Here is a 27,215-nt window from a genome sequence, read left to right as displayed (position 1 = left end):
GGGAGTCACTTTACAACAGGTCGAACAACATGATTTACACTGATCCTGTATCCCACGATACAGGGCCTCGAACAGCTGTTACTAGGGCAGTTACGGCAACAGCAACCAAACCCTCTCAGATGTCCAACAGGCTTTTTAATAATAAATTTAAATGTGCTATATGTTATATATAATGTAACAAAAATATATTAAAACATCATAACATTTTTATAATGATCAAATCTTACAAAGAGAAATACAGCAGGTTCTTATTAGTTATCTATTTTATACATATTAGTGTATATATGTCAATCCCAATCTCCCAGTTCATCCCCCACACACACGGGCCCCAACTTTCCCCGCCTGGGGTCCATACGTTTGTCAAAGTGGAGAGCACTTTAAAAAAAGTTCCTTTTACCTGCGAGCTTACACTTTGTAGCTTGGAATGACAGTGAACAGAACTTCGGGTTCAATTTGTATGCTTTGCTCATTTCAACATTTTCACTAAAACCATAGTCAACATAGCATACCTAATGATAATAGAAACAACAACGTTTAGGTTCAAATAAAATTCTTTACCCTCGTTTCTTAAAAAAAAAAAAAATCACTTGATGCATTGAACTGGCTTCATTTTACCCCATAATCGGCATGTGAAGTGGCACCACTGCCTGGAAAATGCCAGGGCAGGTGCCCCTGACTTAGTCCGGAAGAGGAATGCTGGGAATGGGACCAGGGATGCCAGGGCTCCTGACTTCCAGGCCGCACTCCTCTGCCGCGCCTTTGCCAAAGGGGAGAAGAGAGAAGAGTGCTGAACTCCGATGCCTTCTGTTGTCAGCTTCTCAGCAGCACACGTACCTGGTCTGCCAGCCCTGACTGTCCCCACCCTTTCCTTGCTGGCATAATGCCTACATCACCTTATTCCTTCTTGATTTACACAGCTCCACTAAGGATCTGCTTCCTTAGGCAGATCCTTATTTATTTCCAGAGGAGGCATCACACTGGTGGTATTTATCAGATTCTAAATCCCCAGAGCAGCACTTGTGACGGCTTGCTCTCAGCTGTTATGCTTCCAGGGACCGAGATGCTTTCTGTCAATGACAACAATGATGCCATGGCTGGATAACATGGAATTCTACACTGTAAAGGTAGGTAATTCTGGGTTTTTGGGGGGCTGTGCAGCTGGGTTAGGCCTTCATCCAATTCAGGAGAAGGTCCCAGTCTGCTGGACAGAGCTCTGTGCTTACAGAGACTTGCATGGCACTTCCTCACCACCATCACAGATCATGGAGAGCCTGGATATTATTTTTAGTGTATTAATAAAACCTTCAGTTGAGAAGGACTATATAACCAACGGCTTTTTCTTTTTGGAGAAAAATAAATCTAGAGACATTAAGCTGTGGTTTAGAATGATAACTAGGAATCAGAGGGAAAGTGTTGAAAACTTAGTATGCTTCTCTAATTAAAGCAGATGGTTATTACAAATACAGAACAAATCACAAAAATGCAGGGCAAAGGCATGGCAAAGAAATACCAAGTAATACAGAGTTTTACTTTCTGCAGTAAAATAAAGTCCACAGCTTCTGAGCACCAAGATTCTGACAGTAAGTATACAAAACAAAAATTCTCCCCATCAGAGAATCTAAGGAAGAAAAGAATAGAGAGATGACTAACGCCTTTCCCTGACCACCTGATAGCCGTGTCTGTGGGGCCTGTATATCCCACGTTGGAAAGGATCATCTCTTAGAGTCCATATCTTGACTCAGTGCCCGCCGAGGCCTTGATCCCTGGCAGGGTCCCCACACTACAGCCAGCCACTTCTCCAACCCCTAATTAGCACCTGCTTTTCCTTCCCAAAGGCCTCAGGATTCACGCAGCTTTTTGTGTCCTTTAATAGCTATCAACACCCACAATTTGGATTCTGCTCTTCCTAGGTCTAAAATGGAGACAACGTGTCTGTGAATAGGACATAGTATGTGAAATCATGATTCCTGGGCAATTTCGAATGTACTCCTAGCACTAAGAGACTAAAGAATACTGCTCTAAAATCTTCAAAGGGTTTCTGTAATGTCTGGAGCTTGTTTTCTTTTCTTTCTTCTTTTGAATCACGATACCATGTATTTGTATGTCATCTGCGGCTCATAAAATATCTGCCCATGGACTGTCCAGCTGGACTCTCACCACCCTCTGTCCTGTGTCCTTTGGCCCTGAGATCAGCACAAGCAGGCTCATAATCGTGGCACCGGGCCCCAGTTCATTCCTGGATCTCTGGCTCCCTCAAGTGGCCGAAGGTCTCACAGCACCACCTGAGTAATAACCAGAAAACACCCCTGGGCTGTGGGTTTGCGCCAGGCCAAACTGGCACCAACCTGAGGGGGTGACCGCATGTTCCTGTTTCTCATACTCAGCAAGCTCTGTGGAAAGCAAGGAGGGAACCTGTTCTTGCTGTCAGGCACAGTAAAATTCAAGAGAAACAAGACTTTCCAAGTAGCTGGGGTTTCTCCTAATAAAGGGTAAAATTCATCTCTGTCTGGTTCATGGGATATGGGGAACAAGATGAGGCCAGGACTGCCACAACTACTGCTGCCTTAAGAGCTTGCCACCGTAAAACACACCAAGCTGCTCTATTTATTCCTCACACCAGCTCACAGCTCTCAGAAGCAATGACACAGCCGGTTGCTTCCTCCTTTACGAGGTACTTTCCTGTTCTGGCTTCCGTGACACTGCCTTCTTGGTTTTCCTCCTTCTCTGGCCATTCTGACAGTCTTCTTTGCTCCTCTCACACCCACCATCTAAATGCTGAAGTGTTTCAGAGCCTAGTTCTGGGTCCCCTTCTCTGCTCTATGGGTGATTCTTCCTCAAGGAGATCTGACCCAGGCCCATGGCTTCAAGTAGCACCTACACGCTGATGCCTCCCACCCTGCTGCTTCATCTCCAGTCCTGACTTCTCCCTGAGCTCCAGGCTTGTCCAGGTGAAATCTGATAGCTTTTCTCAAACCTAACAGGTCCTACAAAATTCTTGATTCTCCTATATATTGGTTCTTTTCCCTGATTTCCCAGTTTCAATAAATGGCACCAATATCCACCAGGTTGCTCAAGTCCCAAACCCAGCAGCCATCCTGAATCTTCTCCTTTCTTCTCTTCCACATCCGATGAATTAGTGTCCTGTCAGTTCTACCTCCAAATCCATCCTGAATACGTCCCATTACCTGTGTCTCCACCGTTTCTACCCTAATTCAGGTTACAAGTTGCTGGCTACTGCAATAGCCAACTAGCCAGTCTTACTTTGCTTCTCTACACTACTACAATCCATGTTCTCTACACTACTACAATCCATGCCCCACACGGGCACTGGAACAATCTTTGAAGCAAATAAACCAGATCACATCTCCCTGCTTATCCCTTCCTTCAAAGTTATTTTCTATCACAGCACCCTGGTTACTTCTTTCACTGCTGTTAAATTGTCCTGTTTATTTATTGTATACTTGTTCATTATCTGTCTTCTTTTACTAGCATATAAGCTTCTTGAGAACAAGCACTTGTCAGTCTTGTCTCCTGCCCTAGGACAGTGGAAAAAAATGAATGAAAAGTTTAACAGGCAGATACTAGCATAATGATAGTGTCTGATTTTATAGGTAAGGAATCAGAGAAGTTAAATAACTTTCCCAAGGCCACACAGCTAGAAGTGGCAGAATTGGGACTTAAACTCAGGTCTAACTGACTCCAGAGCTTAAACTCCCAAAGTAGAGGTAAGGAAGGAAGGGGAAGGCCCAAGTTATTTTTGTCTTATAGATCTCAGACTAGGAGATATCCTTGTGGAGTATTTGCAGCATTTATTATAAACACTGATGCACTGTTAACATGTCACCGGGGTTTGTATGGTTCTTCTCTTCATAAGCAATCCCTGTGCCTTCAAATAGCTTAAGTTGTATTGGACTTCCTAAGGGCAGGGAAACGGTCAGCAAGTAGACTGAAGTTTAGCTAGGAATGTCTGGGGCAGTTATCTCCTATCGACTAGAGGCCACTCAGGTTTCTCACTGAGCACAAAGCAGTGATGGGGCCACACTGACTGGGGTCCTGTTCACCTGGACTTCCCGCCCCCTGCAGTGCTAAGGGTTCTGAGATGTGCTAACCCTGCTTACAAAATTTAGACAAAACTGTGCCTTCGTGAGTGAGTTCTGATTCTGGGTCTCTGAGCTGAGGGAAAAAAGAGGCAATGGGGTTCTCCTCAGCTGGCTCTGCAAGAAGGGAGAGAAGAATGCCATCTCCTCTAATCAGTATGGTTTCCCTCACTCCAAAGTATTGACCTTGATAAGAAGCCCACAGAGCTCTGATCAGTATTCATTGTATAACCTTGGGGGATAGGAATAGAGATTTTTTTCCTGCTTACATCATGGGTTATGGTACAACAATGGAGAAGAATTTTTTTTCTTTTTTTTAAACTAAAACTCTAAGATAATATAACTACCACTGACTTAACAGTTGACAGAGATAATCTTTTACAGATACTATTTTTTCAACTTCTGGGGAAAACTAAATATAGTTAGAGAGGACAGAATATTAGACGCAACATTTTCATCTGAAAAATAATGTTTGCCTTCATAATGCTTGCCTTTATTTTGTTCCCTTCTGTTGAGGTGACCTGTGCCCGTAACCAGGCATCCTCCTCAGCATTAACAGCCAGCAACTGGCCAATCTGCACAGTCTGGACTGGTGTGACCTTCGAGTTCTTACTGTAATACTCCTTCATCTCATCTTCCATTAATTCCTGAGCAGCAGAATAGTCTCTGCCCACATACCTAAATTAAAGGAAGAGAACACAAATGAAGCAACCTGGAAGAAGGAAAGCTACAGGAATTCATTAATATTACTCTGTTTTTCTACAGTCATCTTTGGTTCCAGGCTCAGACTTGCTTACACTGACAGGGAGGAGAACATGGAGTTAGTAAACAATTATATATATATATATATATATATATATTTTTTTTTTTCTTTTTGCAGTACGTGGGCCTCTCACTGCCGTGGCCTCTCCCGTCGCGGAGCACAGGCTCCGGACGCACAGGCCCAGTGGCCATGGCTCACGGGCCCAGCTGCTCTGCAGCATGTGGGATCTTCCCGGACCGGGGCATGAACCTGCGTCCCCTGCATCGGCAAGTGGACTCTCAACCACTGCTCCACCAGGGAAGCCCAACAACTGTACCTTGAAAAAGGAGAATACAATACTGTGGAGCTCACAAAAAAAGACCAAGGTCCAACACACCACACAACAGAGCAAATGCTCAACAACAATCCAGAGAACTAGAGGATATAACAGTAAGCAGTCAGGGAGGACCAGGTTGAGAGAAGACTCAGGGAAGGAAAGGGAGGAAGTGGAAAGGAAGACACCAGTGGAAGCCAGATGAGCAAGAGTCAACCTGAGATTTTGACTCAGGCTGCTGGAGATGTGTGTAGATTTCTGAGAAGAGAATGTAGTTGATAGTTCTGCCTTAACTAAGGCTGGGTCTGAACAAGTCTCAATCTCTGAAAACCAATGAAATCTGACTCCTCCTAGAGAAAAACAAACCCTTGAAAACAACAGATAGAACCATGTGACAACCCATCCCTCCAACTTACTGAACAAATTTCAACAAATTACAACAAAATGTTGAGTTCTGATACCCTTAAAGAGATGACACGTTCTAGATAAATGCCTCTTTAAGTTGCATGCTTTTTAAGAAATGTTCTTTTCCAGGATACTCTTCTATCCCCCTTCTACAATTTTCGGTTGTTGACAACTGCAATCACCTTGTCCTAGTTTATGTTATCAAAACATACTGTTTTGCTTTCTGCCATAAATAGGCTGCTGCTTCCTTGTCCTTTAGTCTTCAGAGACGATTCCAACAAAGGCCTCCTTCCAGGATGGAAAACCTGGCAAATCAAACCTGGCTCCTTTAACAGGAGCTATCTCAGCCATGGGATGAAGCCTTTTGAGTTTGAAGGCTATGCTGTACCAGCACCAGAATCACCTGGCCAGCGAGATGGGGGATATGCCACAAGAACATTGCTCTTTGAACTGTTCTAGCTTCTACTCAGGGCTCAAGTGGTCCTATACAGCTTTCAGAAACTATTCCTTTTAGGAGTATCTTCCTGTATTTTTGGTAACTATCAGCAGGACAGAAGAAACCAGAGTCAACCTATTTGTTACTAGAGGAAAAAAAGCTTTTAAAAGCCCTACACAATGTGGAAATAATGCCTCTTTTGGAGGCAATGGCCATTTTAAAACAAAATATGACATGCATATTATTCACTCCAGAAACAGCTGTAAAAGCTTTGTCATACTCTATCATTTAAGGTTACTGAGCTTTACAAATGTTAGGGTACTGCCTGGAATACAGCTGCACTCTTGGCTCTGGAGTCTCCTAGTAGATCTGCAGCTCTGCTCAAGTGCCCATTTCCTTGGGACCTGGAGTCTCATGGGGCCTCCTGGTAGCGCTGCTACAGTCCTGGGAGCTCAACTGGCAGAGGCCTAGGCTGTAGCCTGTGGTCTGGTAGTCTGCATAGCATGGGCTCCTGCCAGGGAGGAGGGAGGTGGTGAGAAGCAGCATGAGATCTGCAGGCAGCTTCTGCTCTCTGTAGCCACCAACAGAGAACGATGCCTGGGCGGGGTAAGGAGGTAATATGACAGTTGGTATAAGAGTGGGTAGTGGCAAGAATAAGGTCATACATTATCCCCAAATTACCTGAGCAAGTGAACAAAGAATGATATGCAGGCCAATTTAGATATGCCATAAATACAAAGTTTTACAAAGTTAATTTTTAGACTGGAGACAACAGATTCCCATACTTGACCTAAGGGTCCTGCCACGGCACCTCCCTGTAACTTTTATGAGTCACAAGCCTACTAGTTTCCAGAGTCTACTGCCTGGGTAAAGGTGTGGATGTAGAATAGGGCTCAGCCTGCTGGGGTCAGGGTGGTGGGGAGACACTAATGACCTAGGGGCAACCTAAGGGCAGACATTACCCATCATGCTTGCTGGTTGCCAGCCACCCTAATGAACACGTAGAATGCCGGCTCTGGGATTCTAACTTATACTGAAAAAGGGATCTAGATAACCTGAGGACCCTGGACCTAATCATCCTGGAGTAGATTTAACCCCCATCCTATTGAAGCCCTGGAACTGATCCAGATTCTTGCCAGATCTTGGGAAGAACGTAAGAAATCACATGATTCATCCAGTCCAGTGCTGGGTGCTTGGCTCTCTGAAAGTGGCACCAATGACTACTGGTAACAGATACCAAAGGATCCTGCCAAGGAAGCAGATTTAGATTTTCTTTATAATGTCAAATGGTAAAAGTTAGCAATGTACTCCTCAACATCCTTCCTTTACCTCAGTTTATTAGTGACCCACAGTAGGAACCCTAACCCTCAGCAAGCTATTCCTATCTTCAGGCCATACCACATCTTAGAATAAAAGCTCTATACATTTACCACCCCTCTATAAAAAGGACCTCAACAAAGCTCCTACATGTTCTAGTTTGAACGTCCTAAGATACTTGATTCTCACTTCATCATCAGACTTAGTTTGTTCAAACAGAAAAGCTTCAGTAGGTTTGCTGTATAGGACTTTGATTATTTTTTGTGGCCTTTCATTGGATCTTCCCAGCTCAGCTATGATCCTTGGGAAGAGTAAGAGTCCAACGCACAGGGACATTTTGGGTGAAGGAGCCTGGATTCTGTTCTGCTCCAGCCACAGCCACACCTCTCTGGGCTGCTGCCTCCAGAGATCCAGCTACAGTGGTTACCATTCTTCATCCCAAGTCAGAAACAGCAAATTATAGTCTTTCAACATTTTCTATGTATTCTACATTTCCTCCAAAAGTCCACATCAAGTGCCTGAACCGAACTGTTTTTTGGAATTCCAGTTATTATTAGCCACTTAGGCAATAACTCCTTCTCCCAGGCAATGATATCAAAAGGCTCGAGAAACCAGAGGGCTAATCTGATGCATTACACTAGAAGGCGGTGCTTAGCTATTCTGACTTTTAGGAAACACTACGTAATCCCAGATTAAACAGTATTACCTACCTAGTGGGTGATTGCTCTTTCTATGGACTAGGTATTGCTCTTGACTTATACAGTTACCATTATGCTTTTGACATAGATTATTTTCATGTTCAGACCATATCATCATTTCAAATTTTAAAACTGTAGGAAATCTTTTCTCGCAAAAATAGTTATTTTAAACATTATACTTCAATATAACTCTATAGAACTAAAAATATATTATTCTTCCTCAACCAGCATCTATATGAAGAATAGCCAAGTAGCAACAGTACACTAGGATTCTAAAGAATTAGAAAATAAAACTTGCCTGATAACCACTTCATTTGTGTTGCTCAGTTCAACCACCAGTACAGATGGGGATGCCTCAGTTGGAATGATTAACGGAGGAATTGTTACAGTCTCCATAAAGGTATCGGTACTTTTGGTAATGTTTTTTTCTATCTGTAAATATTCTTGTTCAATCACAGACTTGACATCATAATCTCCATGTGCTTGCTCTGCATCCTTTAAATCCTTTAGGATTTTGTCAGTGGGTGGTGGAAGTTTAGCATAGAGAATGGCCTTCTGAGGGTTTCCAGAAATGTAGTCTATGGTGCATACATCGGAAAGCGAGGCAAGATTTTTTAAGGCATCCTCAGGTAATTTCACTTTGTACATGTCCTCAAATGCTTTGGGGAGTGCGCTGGCCCAAAGACCACTTGAGTATTTCACCAGCAGCTCCTCAACTTTCTCTTTAAAGTCTCCTGGCATAACTGTTGGACACCCTTTGAGTGGTGGTATTTGTTTTGGAGCAGGTAGTGGGGATGGTGGCACTTTTTCAGCATTCAGTTCACTTCTCAAAAGCTGCTTTCTCTTAGCTGGATAAACAAGTAAATCTTGACCACCATTGCAAGGTTTTTCCACCTGAAATTTTTAAATACAGCAAATGACAGATATTTTAATGGCTAAAAACAACCTGAGAGCACATTAATGCATTTTAAATTTGAGAGAAACACTTTTCAAATTTATGAAGAGAACACAAAATTGTACATTTTACTCTTCTCAGTCACTAAGACTTTAATACACTGCCTTCACTTGCAAACATGATCATGCACCACATTTCAGTAACAAGCAGGGAAATGAAATAGTATGAATTTCCCATGTGAAGCACCTGACCTCCAATAACCCTAGGAAATCATGAGAGCTTCTGCCCTGTACACCACCTAGTTTCTCTGACAAGTAGTTTTGTCTCACCTAGTTTCTCTAACAAATACAAAGCAACAGCTTACAAAACTGACAGAATACAAGGAGGAATGAAACCATGAACAGGTATTAGAACTGTCAGGAATAAACCACTGGGAAGAAAGCTAGGAAATATTCAGGCAAAACTGAGGTGCTGTCTCTCTTCTTCCTGTAGTGTCCTGAGAAAACCCTCAGCTTTCCATTATGTAGGAAGGTCAGTCCAGAGGTAAGGCACACATTTTCCGACAACTACAGTAGAAAGTTAGCTAAAAGTGTTGTCCCTCTAATGAACAAGACTTAAGAATGCCCAGCAGTTGTATACCATCCAATTTCTAATTTTCTTCTCATAACACTCCAGAGAGGCACGGCTTCAATATGAGAGAAGGAGGAAAAGAGAAACTGATGTATGGCACCATTTTTCCAAGTTCTAAGCCTTTCCACTTCTAGACCAGGGGTCAGCACACCACTGGCTGCAGCCCAATGCAGCGTGCCACCTGTTTTTCCATAGCCCATGAGCTAAGAATGGTTTTTCTATTTTTAAATGGCTGAAAAAAAAATCAAAAGAATTAGTTTGTGACATGAAAATGATATGAAATTCAGTGTGCATCAACAAAGTTTTATTGGCCCCCAGCCATTCTCTGTGTAGTGCATATGGCTGCTTTTGCACTACAATGGCAGAGTCGGGTAGTTGTGCCAGACTATGGGTGACAGTCACATAGCTCTTGGCCTGCAAAACCTAAAATATTTATTACTTGGTCCTTTACAAAAAGAATTTCTCAATTTCCGATTAGACTGAAGTTAGTACTCATAGCCCTCTGAAATCTTCTATTCTGTCAGATCCTATTCACCTATTCTTTAGCTGAAATTTAAGACCTTAGGAGGCTATCCAGACCACTAAGGTGATAATACAAGCTTACAAGAAGTACCCCCTTCCCCAAGAAGAACAGAATATTAAAGTTGCTGGGTGGGTAGCTTGTCAGTAAAGAACATTGACTTCATTTACTAATTTTCTATATAATGCTTAGGAAGAGAGAACATAAATACAGTTGACCCTGCTGACACCGTGTGACACTCTGGATGGTATTTATATGATATTCACAATTTGTGTCCTTAATGTTAAGGCTGGAAACACAAACATTTGGGACACTCCTCATTTTGCTCTCAATGGTTAGCCTACCTCTCCAAAGACTCACATTTTAAAACCTGGAATCTTAAAATGCCTAGCTTCACTGTGCTTTAAGACACTTAAGATACAAGGACACAGACTGGGTATCCAGAAAAGATTTGAGAAATATACTTTTTGAGAAAATGGAAAAATAAAACAGAATTCTATTTCTATGTAAGTTTTTCACTTGTCATACAGAATCCCAGTTAGTAGCCTCTTCAATAAGTGGTGCTGGGAAAGCTGGACAGCTACATGTAAAAGAATGAAATTAGAACACTCCCTAACACCATACACAAAAATAAACTCAAAATGGATTAAAGACCTAAATGTAAGGCCAGACACTATAAAAAACTCTTAGAGGAAAACATAGGCAGAACACTCTATGACATAAATCACAGCAATATCCTTTTTGACCCACCTCCTAGAGAAATGGAAATAAAAACAAAAATAAACAAATGGGACCTAATGAAACTTAAAAGCTTTTGCACAGCAAAGGAAAACATAAACAAGATGAAAAGACAACCCTCAGAATGGGAGAAAATATTTGCAAATGAAGCAACTGACAAAGGATTAATCTCCAAAATTTATAAGCAGCTCATGCAGCTCAATATCAAAGAAACAAACAACCCAATCCAAAAATGGGCAGAAGACCTAAATAGACATTTCTCCAAAGAAGATATACAGACGGCTAACAAACACATGAAAGGATGCTCAACATCACTAATCATTAGAGAAATACAAATCAAAAGTACAATGAGGTATCACCTCACACCAGTCAGAATGGCCATCATCAAAAAATCTACAAACAATAAATGCTGGAGAGGGTGTGGAGAAAAGGGAACCCTCTTGCACTGTTGGTGGGAATGTAAATTGATACAGCCACTATGGAGGGTCCTTAAAAAAGTAAAAATAGAACTGCCATTCGACCCAGAAATCCCACTACTGGGCATATACCCTGAGAAAACCATAATTCAAAAAGGGTCATGTACCACAATGTTCATTGCAGGTCTATTTACAATAGCCAGGACATGGAAGCAACCTAAGTGTCCATCAACAGATGAATGAATAAAAAAGATGTGGCATGTATATACAATGGAATATTACTCTGCCATAAAAAGAAACAAAATTGAGTTATTTGTAGTGAGGTGGATGGACGTAGAGACTGTCATATAGAGTGAAGTAAGTCAGAAAGAGAAAAACAAATATCGTATGCTAACAAATACATATGGAATCTAAAAAAAATGGTTCTGAAGAACCTAGGGGCAGGACGGGAATAAAGACGCAGACGTAGAGAATGGACTTGAGTACACGGGGAGGGGCAAGGGTAAGCTGGGAGGAAGTGAGAGAGTGGTATGGAGATAAATACACTACCGAATGTAAAATAGATAGCTAGTGGGAAGCAGCCATACAGCACAGGGAGATCAGCTCGGTGCTTTGTGACCACCTAGAGGGGTGGGATAGGGAAGGTGCGAGGGAGACGCAAGAGGGAGGAGATATGAGGATATATGTATATGTATAGCTGATTCACTTTGTTATAAAGCAGAAACTAACACAACTGTAAAGCAATTATATTCCAATAAAGACATTAAAAAAACAAAAAAAGAATCCCGGTTAGTACAATTTTAGATTTAGACATGGCAGTCCTCCATATCCAAAGCCAGCTGAGCCTGCTGGGCCCATCTTAAAACCCTTCTTCAGTCTTCACCTAGCAACATCTTCTCAACTCTTTGCAACACCTTCTCTGAAGTGGATGGCAGAGGCTAATTTCAATGGAATATAGTCCATCTTATTCATCTAAAATAACTCTCACAAGCCACATGTCCTACCTGTCCACATGGCTTCTTCTAACCCAAAAGAGGGCAACAGTTCTTCAGTTTAATGATCCTTTGCTTTCCAATAAATTAACTGGGAATAGGAGATACTTCAATGTTTGTTTACTAATCTCCCCCACTCTTGGCCCCAAAGCTTCCATTCCTACCTGTGCTTTAGATGCAATCAGGACCAATTACCTAACAATGTAATTGTCAAACCTGTCAAACCTCTAAACATGACCTCTGAACATGGCCAGCACACTGAGTTCTTCTAACTAGGGATTACTTTTTTTTTTTTTTTTTTGCTGTATGCGGGCCTCTCACTGTTGTGGCCTCTCCCGCTGCGGAGCACAGGCTCCAGATGCGCAGGCTCAGCAGCCATGGCTCATGGGCCCAGCCGCTCCGTGGCATGTGGGATCCTCCCGGACCGGGGCACGAACCCGTGTCCCCTGCATCGGCAGGCGGACTCTCAACCACTGCGCCACCAGGGAAGCCCGGGGATTACTACCTTAACAGAAGTTATGAATATTAGGTCCACTTGATGTGAATTTGGTCAGGACAAGAGAAGAATTCCCATTTTTCTGGCCTTTATTCCAGAATAATGCTTAAAGATCACCTGGAAGTAGTAAGCTTCCAGGGCTTTGTCTGGAGCATTTATATCAAGCTTTTCCAGTAGCATTTATATCAAGCTTTGCCAGTCAGCCTATAAAGTAGATTTTTGACCAATAAGCCTGAGTTTATTCAAAGTACAAACAATGGCCAAATAATCATCTGAACTAGAAGGCAGGTTTGTTTCCTCAGCAGTTTTATTTTCATTGTTTAAAGTAGATACCCTACCCCAGCCCCCAGCAATCCCCAAATGACTAGTTCCTTGAATTGTAGCCACTTTCCAATTTTTACTGGCTTCTTCTTGATCTCATAGGCCAGTTATGTGCCTAATTCCACTTTGTTCTCTAGTAATTTGGCCTCTTTAAATTCAAATTAGCATCTACTAAGATTAAACATAAGCCTGACTTTAGGAACAGAACCTGACACTAACTGGAGTTGATGCAGATGTTCTTCAACATGTTAGACAACTATTCATGGATAATTTAGTGACATGGAAAATATGCCTGGTCCACGTACGTCATTAGCCAATCTTTGGAGAATAGCTGAAGGGTTACTCAATTCAAAGGAAAAGATCATGAAACTCATATTGTATAGAATTTAAAATATATGTAATTTAAGACAAATGTAATTTTTTTCAACTTAAACTCTTTGTTTTAAATTTTTCATGAAAGTGAAAATTTGCTTTTCTCAGGCATTCCAATGTGATCACCATCTGTCCTCCAGAACATGTGTCTTCTTTTTAATTTTCTGGTCAATGGGCTTAGAAACAACACCTATTACTATATCTATTCCCAGCCTATGAGAATCTTCCCAAAGGCAAGAAATTGCTGGAATGTGGGTTACAGTATGGTGTCCACTCTTCACTGTGCTCTGGTACATCTGACCAGATTTACATGCTGTTCTCTTGTCTCACCCCCCAAAACAGAACAGCTGTCTTCTGGCCTTCATAAATGACCAAGGTAAGTCAATAGCTACTTGAAACATGGCTTTTATTATTTCCTTAGTGTGATAATCAGCTGCTAATCATTCCAGTTGGATCTTTCAGGAGGGTGCTTTTACAACTTCTATTGGGTTGGCCAAAAGGTTCGTTTGTTTTTTTCCGAACGATGGTTCTAGTAGCACTTAGTTGTTTTTAACTTCAATTGAAACGATTTTGTTAGATTGTATTGTGACAGTCGTCATATCAGTGTGCATTTAAAAAAAGACTTATCAAAACTGGTGAATTTTTGTGTAGCCATTTTAATACTGAAGATGAAAGAAAAAAGCAACATTTTCCACATATCATGCTTTATTATTTAAAGAAAGGTAAAAATGCAACTGAAACGCAAAAATAAGGTTTGTGCAGTGTATGGAGAAGGTGCTGTGACTGATTGAACATATCAAAAGTGGTTTGCGGGGCTTCCCTGGTGGCTCAGTGGTTAAGAATCTGCCTGCCAATGCAGGGGACATGGGTTCGAGCCCTAGTCCGGGAAGATCCCACATGCTGCAAAGCAACTATGCCTGTGTGCCACAACTACTAAGCCTGTGCTCTAGAGCCCATGAGCCACAACTACTGAAGCCCACGTGCCTAGAGCCCATCCTGTGCAACAGGAGAAGCCACCACAGTGAGAAGCCCACGCACTGCAATGAAGAGTAGCCCCTACTCGCCGCAACTAGAGAAAGCTCGTGCGCAGCAATGAAGACCCAACGCAGTCAAAAATAAATAAATAAATTTTAAAAAGTGGTTTGCAAAGTTTTGTGCTGGAGATTTCTCGCTGGACGATGCTCCATGGTCGGGTAGACCAGTTGAAGTTGATAGTGATCAAATCGAGACATTCATTGAGAATAATCAACGTTATACCACGTGGGAGATAGCCAACATACTCAAATATCCAAATAAAGCATGGAAAATCATTTGCACCTTCTTGGTTATGTGAATCGCTTTGATGTTTGGGTTCCACATAAGTTAAGCGAAAAAAACCTTGACCATATTTCCACATTTGATTCTCTACTTAAACGTAATAAAAATGTTCTGTTTTTTAAAACAAATTGTGACGGGCGATGGAAAGTGGATATTGTACAATAACGTGGAACGGAAGAGATCATGGGGCAAGCAAAATGAGCCACCACCAACCAAAGGCTGGTCTTCATCCAAAGAAGGTGATGTTGTGTATATGGTAGGATTGGAAGGGAGTCCTCTGTTATGAGCTCCTTCAGGAAAACCGAACGATTAATTCCAACAAGTACTGCTCCCAATTAGACCAACTGAAACCAGCACTTGACAAAAAGCGTCCAGAACATGACTACATGTTGACATGTAGTCAACAGAAAATGCATAATCTTCCATCAGGATAACGTGAGACCACATGTTTCTTTGACGACCAGGCAAAAACTGTTACAGCTTGGCTGGGAAGTTCTGATTCATCCGCCGTATTCACCAGATATTATTGCACCTTCGAATTTCCATTTAGGTCTTTACAAAATTTTCTTAATGGAAAAAATTTCAATTCCCTGGAAGACTGTAAAAGGCACCTGGAACTGTTCTTTGCTCAAAAAGATAAAAAATCTTGGGAAGATGGAATTATGAAGTTGCCTGAAAAATGGCAGAAAGTAGTGGAACAAAAGGGTGAGTACGTTGTTCAATAAAGTTCTTGGTGAAAATGAAAAGTGTGCCTTTTATTTTTACTTAAAAACCGAAGGCACTTTTTGGCCAACCCAATAGTTCCTGTAGTCTAATTGATTCAGGTACATACCTGAGAAGGGGGTCAAAAGGCCTCCTGTTCTATAGGAGAAGACTCAGGATCATAATCCTGCCATTTTCTTCCACGGTTTCATTGTTTTGTGGCTCTTCAGTTTTGTGTTTGGTTTTGGATATTCACCCAAAAAATCGCCAGTCCAATGACTGGAAACTGGCATGACCTGGAACTCCATAGATTTACTATGTATGGGTCCTTACCTCCACCTCCCAACAGCAGAGACAGGTAGTAACCTAAAGGATTAACTCCTTACACCATGGAGTTCAAGCCATCTCCTCTGGTGATCATCAGAAGATTCTAGTATCTAACATGCCTTAAACTTTCTATTCCCACAAGTTCATTATATTTAGCTTGATTTCTGCTTCATTTTGAATCACAACTTGAATGAGATACTTCTCTCACATCCCTCTGAGTTTTTGTAAGTTTGGAGTTGACAGATTAGGTTTGGTAGATGTGAGACTCAAGGGCTTAAAATATCAACTTCTTCAGGAGCCCTGTAAGTTCACACAAATAGAAGTCTTCATGCTATATGCCTAGAAATTGTCTTCTTAATTCTAAGAGGTCTTTACTTCTTCCTAATTTACCTGTTCTGTAAAGTTCTTGAAGCCAAACTCATTTGAGTCTATGAAGGCTCACCTGCTAACTCTGCAGCATAGGCTGCTGAGGTAAACTTACTGTTTCTTATGGAATTAGAATTTTCTTTGGGATTCTGTAACAGAATTGGTATTGTCCAATTAAATCAAAAAGTTTCAAAGCAGTTGTATGGGTGTCATTCAGACACAGTTTTGTTTCCATTGGGTAGTAGTTTTTTGTGTTGAAGCTTTAAATTACATTCTAAACTTCATTTTATATGTTCACCACCCAATACCAACCTCAGACAGTATGGTAAAATCACGTTTACCTGGAGACCTGCCTTCCCGCACTCCAACTATTAGCAGTGGCTTGGAACTCAAAAACAAACCAATTAAAAAACTCAATTTCAGCAGGCAGTAAAGACCTCTGGGTACCTAGCAACAACTACAACATCAAAGAGTCACTGACCAGAAGCTTGCACCCTATGATTAGCAAGTTCACAGAAAGAAAGACTGGTTGATGACCTTCTACAGAGCTCAGTCTTTTTGTGTTAATGCTGAGAAGTGCTGGGAAAGTTAGACAACTGAGAAAGAGATGAGGAAATGGTCCCCAATGGCCTGACTGGGCCACAGTGAAGACAAACTGATAGGTTCAGATCTGAAGCCTCTAAGGGTAGTGGGTGAGGCTTATACTGCATGCAGGATAATACACTGAGATGAGCTAACACCCAATTCAGTGTTCCAGACCACCTACAACTGCCACCCTCTCTGCGGCAGTTCATGCTACGCCCAAGATTATTCAGAAAGGATTATAATTTTTAGTCGCTTCTGTTTAAGAAAGTACAGGTGTTTGTGGCATATTCCACAGAGGTTTAATCAAAGGTAAAGGTAAAAAGTTCCTTGTAGGGCTTCCCTGGTGGCGCAGTGGTTGAGAGTCCACCTGCCGATGCAGGGAACACGGGTTCGTGCCCTGGTCTGGGAAGATCCCACATGCCACGGAGCGGCTGGGCCTGTGAGCCATGGCCGCTGAGCCTGCGCGTCCGGAGCCTGCACGTCCGGAGCCTGTGCTCCGCGACGGGAGAGGCCACAACAGTGAAAGGCCTGCGTACACTAAAAAAAAAAAAAAAAAAAAAAAAAAAAAAAAGGTTTTTTGTAGATGGTACCCTGTCTGTTCACAAACCACCTATCCAGAGAAACTCTTTCTCCACCATCTTGGGTAAGTAGTTTTATAGACATTATGTATTTCAAGGCTAATACTCTTTCACTCCCATCCCTTTCCTAGTAAGGACTTCGCGCCGATGCTGACTACAACCATTTATGTTTGGATAAACTTCAAGCCATTTTCCTTTAGTGTGGCCCAAGGTTAGGCCCTTGTTCACAGGTCCCCTTCAGGAAGACATTATCCTGGCTAACTGTGTGCAGACCTTTTGGGCATGATCTTGGCTGGCAGCTGTGGCTTTCACTGTGCATTCTAAGCTAAGCAGGTACTAGATATGCTTCTCATTACCTTTGTGGGGAGCAGGATCTGCTCCTCTAGGATGGCAGAAATTCACTTCATCTAAGAGTTTTAGTTCCTTTATCCACTGCTCTTATATTTCAATTTAAACTTTTGTTCTGCCCTCTTTAGCATTTCCTCTGTTTTCATTGAGATAGGCTCCTCTGTAGAGCTTGCTGGGTATGCCTCTGGTTTTACACTGCATGATAATTACTAGTATTTGTGTAGCTTGATTTATGACTTTTGGGGGGAAATTACCAGTGGGTTTTAACTTGCTTGCATTTAAGCTAGGCTGTTCCTGGAAAAATAACAGCTGTCTTTTCCTATATACCTGCTATGTTTCTTTTTTTCTTTTCTTTTTCTTTTTTTGGCCACACTGTGCGGCATGTGGGATCTTAGTTCCCCAACCAGGAATCAAACCCACGCCCCTGGCATTGAAAGCATGGAGTCTTAACCGCCGGACCACCAGGGAAGTCCCCTATGTACCTGCTATGTTTCTATACTGTACTGGCAGCTGTTTATAGTTTGTGTAACTTAATTCTAACAACCCTAAGAGATGGGAAGAAACAGTCACATTTTAGAGCATACTGAAGCCCAGATTTATATGCTGAAAGTAACACCACTAAGAAATGGCCAGGGCAAAAGCCTAACTGCAAAGCCCAAACTCTTTCTACTGTACTATTGGGCTTTATGGGTAATTTTCTGTTTCAAGTTCCAGAACAGCAATGTCACATTACTCCCCTACTGCCCTATTCTGATTTCGCCACAGTGCTCTTTTATCTTTCTTCTATTCAGATGGTCACTGAAATTGAATTTAAAAACTGTTCCAACGTGTTCATTGCATATTTCTTTTTGTTGATGAAAAGTTAGAAAGGAAATTGGATTCCAATTAGATATTATGGCTGTACTTTCAAGTCCTAGCTTTACTTCTCACTGCTGCTTCTGCTGGAATGGCTGCATAGACTGTATCAACACCACTAAGCCTGAGGATATATCACTGCTGTTTCACTTATGTTCGCTTCCTTAGAAATTCAATTTGTTTTTAACCCAGAAATATCTAGGCTTTAAAAAAAGAGGCAATTCATTTTGCATGGGCTGACAGGTACTTTATCTTATATAATTAATTACCACAATTAAAGTTACGACAAATTCCTGAACATACAAAAATACAAAAATATGTAAGTGGCAGAACTGCTGTTGCCTCTTTTGATATTACAGAAATTGCTATATTGACACAATCCAGAACTTTAGGAATTCTTAAAAGTCTGAGGTATTAGAGGACTAAATGACTTAAAGCTCAGTGATTTCTAATGGACAGAAAAATGACATATAAAATACAGCCTAACAGTAAAACCTTTTTATAAAAGCATGAATAATTAGTGTCATTAGGTATTTTTTCTCATTTACAACATTTTATGTTCTCATTCACTAAATGTTATGTTTTGTAATTAAGGCCTGAGGTGCCTCCAGGTGAACTCAGAATGTTTCCCACTATCCTGAAGTTGCCTCCCAATGCTCCTACGCTATAGGTCTTTGAGGCTACTGTCAGAGAGCCTTCTCAGCTGAGTGCATCTAGTCCTGTCTGGCTCTAAACGAGCCACCCAGCTCTCCACACAGCTTCAGGTAAGGCACTAAAGACAGATATTCTGTCTCAGGTAGGAATGGAGACGTTTCTCCACCCATGTTTCAGAGTGGAGGATTTCAACAAAATCTCTCATGTTCAACAGTAATTGTCACAAGATTTGAAATTTTACTAGAAACTGAAGTCGGCCAGAGGCTCTGGATTCTGTGTGACCTCATGGCAGGGACCCGCTAAGTTTCCACCAAATTATGACTCTTTAATAAAGTGAATTGGCCCATTTGCCTCTTGAGTTTCTTCTTGAGCCACTGTCTTCTTATTGAATTTCTTACAATTTTCTGAAAAAGCCATGTTTTTCTGTCTCGGGCTTTGGCACAAGCTGTTTCTTTTGTCTGAGGTGCCTTTTCCCCAGCATTCCCACCTTTGTCTAACTTACTTCAACTCATCTCTCAGGTTTTAGTGTAACAGACACCTCCTGTGGGAAGCTTTTCTTGACTCATCAGACTACGTCTCATCCTCCTGTTTACATGTTTCCTTAGCACCCTGCACTTCTCCTTCATAACTATTGCAGGCTTGCCCTTATCTGCTCAATGTTTATTTTCCCTGTTGGACAGTAAGTTCCGTAAGGGCAAGGTCCAGGTCTGTCTTGTTTACTGTTATTCTTAGCACCCAGGTCAGTGGGTGGCTCACAGAAGCATTTTATAAATACTAGCCAAATACAACAATTAAGGAGAACATTATTAATAAGGCCACCACTTTAGAACAGCCAAGAGACGTTGCTATCCTTCTCCTAGGACTCAATGGCAATTCTTAGATGCCAGTATCCTTCATCAAGGATACTGGTCAAGCCTGCCATCTTGGGCTCTTTGCCTTTTGAAGACAGCTTCTGCACAAGTTCCATTTCCCTCGAAAGTTGCCTAGGAACACTATGGAACTGGGTCACCATTGTTAATATGATTTTATATTCTCTTTAGCTTTCAAAACTCTCAGTCCACATTTTGTTGTCAGAGAGATCCAAAAGGTTAAGAACAACAGATTCAAAGCATCCTTCTGCCTGCATCAAAATACCATCTAACAACCTTGTAAAGTGGCTTACAGCATATACCTGATTAAACCTTCATGAAGGTAAAATTTCAGAGCTTTTACTTGGTCCCTTGAGCTGATGCTACCCATCCTATATTAAAATGGAAATTCTGCAAGTGATTATCTCAGGGAGGTAGGATGATGGGTGATTTTTATTTCATTTATAATTTTAGTTTTCAATATTTTTATATGGGACATTTTACATGACTGAGGGGAGAAAGCACTTTTTTTTTTTTTAAATAAAGAAGTACACTGCACTCAGATTTCTTCTTCAGTTACACAACAACATGGAGATACACATTACTAAGTCTTTCTTACCCTAAAATTTCTGCACTGTGTTCTAACCTGTCTGACCCTGTTTGCAGTAGAATCAGCCCTGGGCATGCTATCAGTGTTCCTGCTTTTCAGCAAGATGAAAAGCAAGAAGTCAGAAGAAAGGGAAATTAACCATGGTGTAACTGTTTAAAACTGCCTAAAAATAAACATGGTGTAACAGTTTGAAACTGTTTACCAGTAGGCTGTTAAAAAAAAAAAATCAGAGCTATTAAAAAAAGTTTTGAAAAATATCAACAGATGTCATTAAAACTGGCAGTTTTTGTCATCCTAGACACAATGCTTCACTAAGTAAATTCTCATACCTGACAACTGATAGTGATTGCACCTAAACAGTCCTACTCAAAATTGAGAGAAACAGCATGGAGATAAGAAAGATATATTACATTTCTGCTTCACATTCCACCCTCACTGCCTGGACAGAAAATAATCATGCAACATAGATGCATATGAGCAACCAAAAAATTAAAAATCAGTCATTTTAGCACCTGAAATTTAGTAGGAAACCACCCATTTTAGATAAAGTCTTAACATCAAAGAGATAGGTACTCTCTCTCCTGCAGTCCTAGCAAGAGAAATTTTGAGGCTTTGCAGATATGCAGAGAAGCGAGGATGAAAATTTCCCCCCAAAAGTCATAAATTAAGCTACACAAATACTAGTAATTATCATGCAGTGTAAAACAAAGTGACCAGAAACATAATACATTAAGAAGAATCTGTGAAGTTAATTTAAAATTCTTTTACTCTAAAGATAATTTCTCTATCGAAGCTTAATAGTGAGTTTTATGTGTATATTCACAATAAAAGGGCTTAAAGTTCATTGAAGACATAAGTTCATGAATGTCTATGGATTTAAAAAATAAAAGAACCATATGCGTTCCAAAAAGGAGCTCCAGGCCCTGAACCTTCAAATCAAGCAGCCTGGTGAAACCTCAAAAGTCCCCTTCAAGATTATGGAAGCCTAAGGGGGTCCTCAAATGCTGCTAAACCTGCATCCAGTGAGAATATGCTTTTCAGAAAGGAGTAAAAATGGAATGAATTGAATAGCAACCTTAGGAATTCCCACTACAAGAATAAACCCCATATTCAACATAAATCAGGGATAACATTCTTATGATCATTCTTGACTTTATAGGTAGGGAAACAGCCATAATTCCAGAGTTTGACATTTCTTCTTGTTTTCCCACTTCACACTGTATGTATATTCATCAGCACATCACATTGCCCTAAGGTGGTCTCAGCCCCTAAAGCAGTGCATGGTACCTGCAGGTGCGGAGTAAATGATGTAAGAACAAATAAGACAGATAGATGGATGGATGGATGACTCTTGACTGGAAAGCCCATGGGACTGGAGTGGGTGTCAGTGCCCTGGAGGAAGAAGTGGTTATAAAAATACATGCTGTCTTTAGGCCAGGTGCTTATAAGAGAGAGTGGCCCACACTCTGCCCAACAGGGTTGGGGGCCAAAATATATATTAAGTTAAAGAAATGAAAGCCCTCCACCAAGCAATAATTGTCATGCATATTCAATTCTATAAGCTTAGAAGCACCAAGTAACCGCTAATTAAAAGTTATTTTGTTGAATATATTCTATGTAAATAAAAACATTAAGAAACATCTAAAAATTAGTTATTTTGTTTTAAGAATCTAGTTGTCTCTATCTCTGGATGAACTAAAAGATTTCTAATAAACTACTCTGAGCCATCGTTTTATTATAATAGATTCTCAAATAGGAAGAGGCATGGAAATAGATGTCAGCTCATTTTTCAATATTTTTCTCCAAAGAAATTTGTGAATAGTTTAAATCTGAACCCTGTATTAATTTTTTTTAGATGTATTCTATAAATAATTAGCCAAAATAACTAAAATTTGTTCAGCTGAATGTCTTTAAAAATGCTCAGGAACAAGAATATAAAATTTGAGGCTAACAAAAAACGTTCTATTACCAGTTAAGTTCAAGTTATTAAAATTACAAAGCCATCAATATCTATTGGTAACAGCTCAATACAAAATGGTATATATATTATCACATATTAAATGCATTTAAAAATAACTTAAAATCTATAAAAACAGCAATTACAACACACACAGACCTCAGCCGTGACATATTTCTCCTATAAATAAGAACCAGTATGTGTTAATCTTAGTCATAAAGATTAATGAAGCAATATTATGTAAAGAGCTTCGTGCTCCCCAAATAAAAGGTGATATTACTAACAACTCAAAATCTGAAAGTGGGGCAGGGAGGAGGCATCAGGAGGGAGGAATAAGAAGAAACGTACCGTGCAAATATGAGGCCAGTGTTCAAATTGTTGTAAAATTCCTTGATTAAGTTCTTCTTTATATAATTCTTTGTAAAAATGTGGAAGCTTAGATATCCAAATGCCATTGTTATGCTTGTTTAGTATTTCCTTTATGCGGTTTTGAACCTCATCCATTTTATAAGTGTAAGAGGCAGGAGGCGTGACATTTGGTTTTTCAACAGCCTGATTTAAATTATCTTTAAATTAAAAAATATGATAGAATTAACCAGAATGCTTAACATTTTAGATTATCCCCATTACCTAGTATTTGTGTCTTCAGGCTTTGTTATACTTCAGGCTTGTGGGGGTTAAGGGACTTTCAAAGAGAGCAGGATTAGGAGAGCAGGACCATGACAATTTCATTCTAAGTTTTAACCCTGAAATAACCAGGAAGGTCAACAGCCACTCAGAGAGGGAACCTAGCCCCTTTATTTTCCAAGGATTCGTCATAGTTTAATTTAAACTCATAAAGAATAATGAAATTTATTATTTAACCAATCATTTTCTAATTGCAACTAAGAAAGGTTAAATTTTAGACAATAATGGTATATATGTAATGATAAATTTAAAGCTATATTTTACAAAGCCTAAGGATAATGCCTTAATAGTAAGATCAAAGAACATTTTATAAAAAATAAATAATTGTCCAGGTTTTTTTTTTTTTTTTTTTTTGTGGTATGCGGGCCTCTCACTGTTGTGGCCTCTCCCGTTGCGGAGCACAGGCTCCAGACGCGCAGGCTCAGCGGCCATGGCTCACAGGCCTAGCCACTCCGCGGCATGTGGGATCTTCCCGGACCGGGGCACGAACCCGTGTCCCCTGCATCGGCAGGCGGACTCTCAACCACTGTGTCACCAGGGAAGCCCAATTTTTCCCTTTATTAGTGAGAAAAAATAATTTAGCAATAAATGAAAGTTCAAAAATTGATCCACCTGTAATAATCATCCTAGCCTCAGTTTATAAACATAAATAAAAGGTTTGGTGCTCATAAATAACTATTAATGATTTGTTTTTATTTCTCCAATCCAACTCATTCATTTTTCATAAGCGAATATTTATAAAGTTTTGGCTAGCTCTCTTACATTTATTTTTATTTAAAACTTAGAATGCCTGAGTTAACATCCTAAGGCAATAAAGAAATTTAAGTGTCCCCAATAGCTGATATTTCTGGTATTTTAAGAACTATGAAATTCATTCCAAACCTTTTCTAAATTTCACTGGGATACAGATCAGAATATTTTAAAAATTACCATCTATAAGCAAAATATGTTCATATTTTAATCATACAGCATTTCTGCTGGGATTCAACAATTTTTATTTTATTTTATTTTTTAAACTGGCTGGTGGAGACACATAGGCTGGTTTGGGGATGCTGGCCTTTGAGGATGCCAGGAAGCCAAAGGGAGAGCTGTTCCTTGAGTATGGCTGGATGCTGACTCTCCTTTACCCACCATAGGGCACGAGACCTGCCCTTGCTGAGACTTAGTTTGGCTCAGCCAACAGAAGGGTCCAGGATGTCCACATACATTTCCTATTAAAGGCACAGTTAATTTATAAAGTTCTTCCCAAATAATGATATATAAAAGAACCAGGAAGAAAGAAAAGATAAGTTTCTTGGAACTGGCCAGTCCCTCCCTTAAAGAGAGAGTGTCAGCAGCTGACATATAGTTGGAGGCTTTGCAAATGCACCTGCTCTGTGGGGCCACTGAAGTCAGCTAAGCTTCTGTACCTTTTGTTAAACAAATCAAGGAAGCAATTTAGGCTGCCAGCAGGTAGGAGAGGTTATGTATAAGTGTGTGTAAATCAGCTGCTGGGTGAATCATAATCCTCCTGAAACAAGTCCTCCTGGTTCTGCAGAAAAAGCTTATTCTAATGTAAAGGATTTACAGCCTCTAAAGGGTATATGACTTCACTGAGTAGTCATTTTTCAGAAAATGCATATGTAAAAGTAATTGATATAAACAAAAATCAAATTGTTCAATTAATTTCCATGAGAAATACTGGAGATACATTCCTTTGGAAAAAAATGATTTCAACTCAGTAAGAATCACACTTAAAGCAGCAAATCATTTAAAACCACATTTAAATTTCATGCAGCAAAATTTCTGAAAATACTGTATCCCTTGGGTGGGTCTAACAGCAGGGAATTTACACTTTGGTTGAAGGAGACAAGATGAGTGTGTGCACTTCTAATCTTCAGATTCTTCTACTTTATTATGTCTTCTATTGATTTCTTAACAGTCCTTTTGGATTTTATATATTTATATTCCTATTTAGATGCTTAGTGGCCAATGCACATAGTTTAGGGGCCCAGATTTTACCTGGTAGAGTATCTGGAACTATTTTATGAGTTGAAGTCCCCTATTTATGTGCTTTAAATCTTACTCTCTAATGTGTAAGAGAGTGACAAGGGACACAAATATCTCTGTAGGTACCACGTGGAAGTGAAACAGAATAGGTCTGGTGTGAGGAAGGCCTCAAGTCAGAATAATAATGATATCCTTGGAGGTATTACTTTCTCTTTAGATCACTTCAATTCATAACTTAAAGAAATCAAAAAAGAGGGGAGGAGAGATGTATTCCAAGTGGGAGAAGGTGAGAACAAATGTCAAAAGCCACCATTAGATATTTCTGGGGGGGCTCTGAGGCTCCAGAAACCATAATGTATTACGAAAATAATGTTTAGAAAACATACCACTCATTTCCTTAATACAGGTTCTTGAGAGATGCATCTGAAAAGGTGGCGAAAGGGATGCCTTTGGGCTAAACCTAAGGTATAAAAAAAAAAGGTAAATTAAAATTCAATTAACTACTTAGGAAAGAAATGTAGATTTCCCACCTCATACCCTCACCAAAAAAATTTTTATGTGAATTGTGCTGGATATATGTAGAAAAATTTTCTAAATATGCGGACAAAGAAATACCCCCCCCCACCACCCACAAAGTGAAATAATTTGTATTCATGTCTGTCTCCCTCACTAGACCCCAAGTGTCTTAATTACTTGTGTTTCTTGTGCCTAGGGCAGTGCTTGGTACATGCAAGGGAGAGTGAATGCTGTAAGAATGATTAGGATGATTGAATGAATCAAAGAGTACATCTTGCCCAGCGGTGGGTACGGGACTAGTGGTGATAGTGACAGTACATCTATTTCGCAATTTTTCAATAGTATGGAATACTCTAGAAATTAGATCAATTCTTTGAAATGAAGCACATCTCCTCAAAATATTTTAATTCTAAAAGAAATTATCAGATTGTAGGCTACCAGCAAAAGCTTACTTAGTATACGATGCTCTGCAATTATAAGAGCATCACACTTGTGTATTAATGCATCTGGGTAATGACAGAAGATGCCAAAAACATATCCAGTTCCTACTTCTGCAGAACTGGCAGGGAGACAGCAATCCTTTCCCTTGCACCAGAGCCCTAAAAATGTAAACTGGAATCTTCCCCTGCTTTGAGTCAGCTGTGAGGGCTCTAGCAGAAAGCAGAGGGATGTAAGCGAAGAGTGAAAGTACGGCAAGGATACAGCAGAGACTGCTATCATGCAAACATTGGTAGGCCTAATGCACAGGAAAGAAAACTGTCAACACAGCAAAAGAAAGATGTTCAAGGAAAACTGCAGGGACATGTGAAAACAAACTTAATAAGATAATAGAGGTCCAACCAGTTTTATAACAGTAAGTATAAAAGACTTATTATTTTGTTTCTTAAAAGAAATACTTAGACTGTCCCCCCACAAAAAAAACTCCCAACTCAAACATACGCCACTTATTAGAGACACATTATTATCCCACAAATATTTATTTAAGGACCTACTATTACATGCCAGGCATTGTGTCAGAGGGTAATGATCAATGATTAAACAAGAGGAAGGTACCATTATTCTCATGGACTACACGTATAGTTGAGAAAAGTGACTGTAGCAAGCAGCTAGCAGATGGCCCCCAGTGATTCTCCCCTCTGGTATCCACAACCTTGTGTAATCCCCTCCCTTTGAGTAACTCACTTCTAATCAATAGGATACTTCAAGGTTGAGGGGATTATACATAATTAGATTACAGAAGATTCTAATTTCCACTTTGCTAGCATAATCTGTCTCTTGCTGGTTTCGATGAGGCAAATAGCCATGTTAGGAAGGGCTATATGGCAAGAAATTGAAGGTGGTCTTTGGCCAATAGCCAGACGGAACTAAGGGACAACTCAAAAGGGATGGATTGTACTAACAACCACACGAGTGAGCCTGGAAGGGGATTCCTGCTCAGCTGACCCAGCCATGGCCGATACCTTGATT

General features: G+C 40.4%; 1 protein-coding gene across 5 annotated transcripts in view; it reads right to left on the bottom strand.

The window, feature by feature from the left end:
* Positions 1–27,215, bottom strand: part of TDRD7 (tudor domain containing 7) — a 90,290-nt gene that overhangs the window by 24,924 nt on the left and 38,151 nt on the right. For all 5 annotated transcript variants that reach the window (XM_019949010.3, XM_019949011.3, XM_073806317.1 and 2 more), the window contains 5 exons: positions 25,619–25,692; positions 22,905–23,122; positions 8,328–8,923; positions 4,589–4,775; positions 398–509 (listed from right to left, as the gene is read on the bottom strand). In XM_019949010.3, coding sequence (XP_019804569.2) covers positions 398–509; positions 4,589–4,775; positions 8,328–8,923; positions 22,905–23,122; positions 25,619–25,692 — 1,187 coding nt within the window. The remainder of the gene's footprint in view (positions 1–397; positions 510–4,588; positions 4,776–8,327; positions 8,924–22,904; positions 23,123–25,618; positions 25,693–27,215) is intronic.

This window comes from Tursiops truncatus, chromosome 6, assembly GCF_011762595.2.
Source record: "Tursiops truncatus isolate mTurTru1 chromosome 6, mTurTru1.mat.Y, whole genome shotgun sequence".
Classification (NCBI taxonomy): domain Eukaryota; kingdom Metazoa; phylum Chordata; class Mammalia; order Artiodactyla; family Delphinidae; genus Tursiops; species Tursiops truncatus.
The sequence above is the reverse complement of the archived record's forward strand: the minus strand, read 5'-3'. Positions and strand labels throughout refer to the sequence as shown.